Source organism: Myotis yumanensis, unplaced genomic scaffold (assembly GCF_028538775.1).
Source record: "Myotis yumanensis isolate MYYU_CA2020_CCGP unplaced genomic scaffold, mMyoYum1.0.hap1 SCAF_23, whole genome shotgun sequence".
Classification (NCBI taxonomy): Eukaryota; Metazoa; Chordata; class Mammalia; order Chiroptera; family Vespertilionidae; genus Myotis; species Myotis yumanensis.
Genome location: NW_027223774.1, coordinates 11,466,161 through 11,471,020, shown reverse-complemented (window position 1 = coordinate 11,471,020; position 4,860 = coordinate 11,466,161). Strand labels below are relative to the sequence as shown.

General features: G+C 58.7%; 1 protein-coding gene across 2 annotated transcripts; it reads right to left on the bottom strand.

Annotated features, from left to right (window-relative positions):
• Positions 1-1,533: 1,533 nt before the first annotated feature.
• GNG8 (G protein subunit gamma 8) lies at positions 1,534-3,431 on the bottom strand. Of its 2 annotated transcripts, none has more exons than XM_070402026.1 (3): positions 3,364-3,431; positions 2,286-2,371; positions 1,534-1,673 (listed from the first exon to the last, which is right to left on the bottom strand). In XM_070402026.1, the coding sequence occupies exons 2-3, from the start codon at positions 2,367-2,369 to the stop codon at positions 1,545-1,547; spliced, it is 213 nt and encodes a 70-aa protein (XP_070258127.1). In that variant the 5' UTR covers positions 2,370-2,371; positions 3,364-3,431; the 3' UTR covers positions 1,534-1,544. The 2 variants fall into 2 exon arrangements, with proteins under 2 accessions (XP_070258127.1, XP_070258126.1); XM_070402025.1 differs by having other exon boundaries at positions 3,392-3,412.
• Between the last annotated feature and the right edge of the window lie 1,429 nt (positions 3,432-4,860).

Sequence of the window (4,860 nt, the reverse complement as noted above, 5' to 3'; positions counted from 1 at the left end):
GATGTTTCCATCTCTCTCTCGCCCTCTCCTTTCCTCTCTGAAATCAATAAAAAGATATTTTTTAAAAATAAAATAAAAATAAACATTATGGCCGAAACCAGTTTGGCTCAGTGGATAGAGTGTCGGCCTGCGGACTGAAAGGTCCCAGGTTTGATTCCGGTCAAGGGCATGTACCTGGGTTGCGGGCACATCCCCGGTGGGAGATGTGCAGGAGGCGGCTGATCGATGTTTCTCTCTCATCGATGTTTCTAACTCTCTATCTCTCTCCCTTCCTCTCTGTAAAAAAATCAATAAAATATATATAAAATAATAATAATAAATAAATAAACATTATGACCCTAGCCGGTTTGGCTCAGTGGATAGAACGTCGGCCTGCAAACTGAAAGATCCCAGATTCAATTCCAGTCAAGGACACATGCCCAGGTTGTGGGCTCGATCCCCAGTGCGGGGTTTGCAGGTTAGGCAGCCGATCCACCATGATTCTCTCTCTCCCTCTTCCTTCCTCTCTGAAATCAATTTTTAAAAAATTAAAAAAAATAAACATTATGTAGGCCAAAGTAGAAAAGCCTAAAAATATATAACTGCCGGCTATATATGTCCTGTGGCCACCAATATGGGACGTGGGAAACAGGGCAGACACCAGAGCTGTCACCGTCACCCTGTGTCCCCAGAACAAAGAACATGACTGTTGAAGGAAGGGATGTCTCCTCTCTCTCACCACACTTCTCTCTTTCCTGGGTCCCACGTGTTATTACCGCCATGTCCCAGCTTCCTCCTCCAGGAAGCCCTCCCTGACCCCCAAGCTGAGTCAGGGGCTCCAGCCTCTGACTCCCCGACTCCAGCCCTGCCCACTTGGGTTGCCACTACTGGGGACAGGTCTGTCTCACCCACTGGGTTCTGAGCCCCAGGAGGCAGGGCCAGGCTGTCTTGGTCACAGCCATGTCCCCAGCTTCACCCAGCTCAGGGCCAGTCACAGAGCAGGTACTCAGGGAGTGTTTGGAAGAATGGACGAATGAATGAATGAATGAATGAATGAATAGACAGAGTTCAGTGCTAAGGACAGAGATAGGCCTGTGGCGGGAAGTAGCCAAATGTGAAGAAAGGGGGTGAAACTATTCAGGGATGAGAAAGGTGGGACGGGCGCAGAGACTCCTCAGGATCTGCAACCGTGGAGGGAGGAGGGGAGGGGGCCAGCTGAGGGCCAGGGAGCCGGGAGCCCACAGCCTTCACCCCATTACCTCCCCGCTGTGTGACTGAGTAAGGGACTCATCTGTAAAGAAGGTGGCATCCTAGCAGCCAGCTGCCTCTGGGACTGATGGACGATTAAATACATTCGGGGGTAGAGGAGGCTTATTTCCTCCGAGGCGCCCTCCGCACCCTCACACCCCGCCTGTCGTACCCTCACCCGCACCCTCGCACTCCGGATGTGAGAAGGGATCAGATTTCCCCGCGGGGGCCCCAAGCTCAGCGAGGCCTCAGGTACCACCATCACCACGTTTATTGGATTCAAACTTTGGCAAAGCAGGGCCAGCCGTCGGGAAGGCTCAGAGCAGGACGCAGAAGAGGCGCTTGTCGCGGAACGGGTTCTCGGCGGCGGGGACCGGCGTTACCAGCGGGTCGTCTTTCGCGTGCGTCTCGCAGAAGGCCAGCAACTCGGCCGCCGCCTGCGACACCTGCGGGCACGCGGTGAAGTCCACGCCCGGGCCCCGCCCACTCGGGCCCCGCCCCGCCCCGTTCTTCAGGCCCCGCCCTTTGTCTAGGGCCCCGCCCCTTGTCTAGGGCCTCGCCCCCCGCCCCCAGGCCCCGCCTCTGGCCCGCCCCGCCCTTCATTCCCCGCCCCTTGCCTAAGGCCCCGCCCCTCTCAGGCCCCCGCCTCGGACCCGCCCCGTCCTTCAGGCCCCGCCCCTTGTCCAGGGCCCCACCCCTCTCGGCCCCGCCTCTGATCCGCCCCGCCCTCCAGGCCTCGCCCCTTGCCTAAAACCCCGCCCCTCCATGGCCCCGCCTGTGATACGCCCGTCCTGCATGCCCTGCCCCTTAATTAAGGCCCCGGCCCGCCTCTGGTCCGCCCCGCCCTTCGTGCCCCACCCTCCCCTCAGGCCCCGCCCCTTGCCTAAGGCCCTGCCCCTCCCTCAGGCCCCGCCCCTTGCCCGAGCCCCTCCTCGGGTCCAGCTCAGTTCAGAAAGGGATCTTACCCCCCAACCCCGGGCTCCTGGCCCCACCCCCGACAGTGCCCGGGGCAGACGCAGCCCAGCAGCCCCCGCCTTCCTCTACCCCAGACCCCGCACCTTCATGCGGTCGATGTTCACTTCCAGCTTCAGCTGTTCCACCGCCTTGCGGGCTTCCGCGATCTTGGCCATGTTGTTGGACATGGCTGCGGCGAGCAAGGAGTCAAAAGCCGGTGGGAATGGGGGCGAAGGGGGCAGGCGAGGGGCGTCTGGGGCCCCGGTGAGGGTGGCGGTGTGGTGGGACCCAGCAACTGGGGCGCGGGTGGAAGAGCGCGCGAGGGTGCCCAGAGGCGGTCGGAGGGGCAGGAAGACAGGGAAAGTGGAGAGATGAAGAGCCGCTCAGATGGGGACCGAGAGGCAGGGGGAGGGACGGACAGAGGAAGGCAGCAGGGAGCACAGATGCAAGGCTGAGGCAGGTGGAGGGAGGGACGGAAGGACAGGGCCACAGGTGCCTGAGCACGATCCAGGTGTCCTCGGCCCCCAGGGACAGAGCGAGCCAGGAGGGGGCCCTCCCCAGGCCAATTAGCAGTGGTTCCAGGGAGAACAAGGAATTAAGATCTCGGCGGGAGGGGCGCAGAGGGGGCCTCATTAGGGCCTCGGACGCAGCTGCCCCCTGCGCTCCCCTCGGGAGCTCCCCCACCCAGCCCTCTACCTCAAAGGCTCCTCTGCTCATTAGCAGTTGGAGAGAGGGGGAGGGGGGGCAATCCAGACACGACTGGGAGAGGGGGAGGAGAGGATGGAGACAGGGGCAAGTGGAGGGGCAGAGGGAGAGACTGAGGCACAGGAGAAATAAAGAGACTGGGGGCGGGGAGAGAGATGGAGACGGGGAAGGATGAAGTGATGGACGGAGTTGGGGGGACAAATAGAGGAGTAAAGAAAAGGATAGAGTGACACGGGTGGGGGAGAGGGATTAGAGACGGGAGATGGAGTGATGGGGGGAGAGGATAGAGATAGGGACACGTGTAGGGGGAGAGGAAGGGGCACAGACAGAGGGGCAGGGAGAGGCACGGGGGACAAGGGGACAGAGGACAGGGGGACAGGGAGAGGGAGGTGGAGGGGTTGGGGGAGAGACAGGCTGGTGGAGACGCAGACACAAAGTCATTCATTCACTCACTCATTCATTCCCAGGCAGACCGACCTGTTGGGGCAGGACCGGAGCCTCCTACCTGTTGTTGCCCAGGGCTGGGATGGCGGGCTGCTGGCGGAGGTGAGGCTGACAGGCAGCTGCTGGGTCCCCCAGCCCAGCCCAGCCCAGCCCAGCCCCGCCCCCTCCCCTGGGGCGGCCCCTGAGGACCTGCCTGCTCCTGCGGCTGCCACCACCAGCCCCACTGCTCTCTCACTGCCTCGGCTCTGTCTCCCTGGGCTCTATCTCTGTCTGTCTGTCCCCCTCTTTGTCTCGTTCCCTCGCTCTATCTCTCTCCGTCTCCCCTCTCGATCTCTGTCTCTTCCCGTCTCTCTCACTCTCACTCACACTCACTCCTGGGAAAAGACAGCCTCTCAAGGTGTGCCCATACCCTCTGCCTTTACTCTACAGTCACACGCATCTCCCCCGGGCCCCACACAGCCTCTCCTTCCATCACACAGGCTCTCCCACCCCGCCACCCGCCTCGGGGTCACCCCATCACAGCCACCCCTCTCTCAGGGACGCACAGTGCCTCACCGTGTCACCGGTATCGCCACAGATTCTCACGCACGATCTGTGCTCAACACACCATCTCCCACAGTGCCCCAGTCACATGGCCTCTCAAAACGCCACACACAGTCCCTCACAAGCGCTTGGAGAGTGACGCGCCATCACCGATGACATCTTGCACAACCACAGGCAGATATACCTTCTCGGGGGTGAATTGTACGGTTTCACAGAGTCACACAGTCTCTCAAGATACCACACACACATTCACCGGCAATCAGGACTTCTCTCCCATCCGGTCTCAGCCTCACACTTTCTCTGGGTCCCACACAGTGACATGTAATCACTCATGCACCCTCCCTTGTGAAACACTATCACATCATATTTTTTAAAAATATATTTTATTGATTTTTTACAGAGAGGAAGGGAGAGGGAGATAGAGAGTTAGAAACATCGATGAGAGAGAAACATCGACCAGCTGCCTCCTGCACATCTCCTACTGGGGATGTGCCCGCAACCCAGGTACATGCCCTTGACCGGAATCGAACCTGGGACCTTTCAGTCCGCAGGCCGGCGCTCTATCCACTGAGCCAAACCGGTTAGGGCTATCACATCATATTTTAGAGTATTACGCAGTGATAGCCAGGGACTCCCACGTACAGGCCCACACATTCTTGCACAATCTCTAAATGTCACACGCAATCTTACACGTTCCCTGACACACAGTCACACAGTCACCCCCCCCCCACTGTCATGTACAGAATCTCTTGCTGAGCCTCAGTTTGTATCTATCACACATGGCTGTCACCCTCACACAGCAATCTCCCAGTTGTGGCACACTTACGCACACAAGGTCTCTCTCACACTCTATCTTTCAATTTAATTTATTTTGGTTCATCCTCACCAGAGGATATTTTTTCCATTGATTTTGGAGAGGGTGAAAGGAAGGGGAAAGAGAGAAACATCGCTGTGAGAGAGACACATTGAATGGTTGCCTCCCAAACA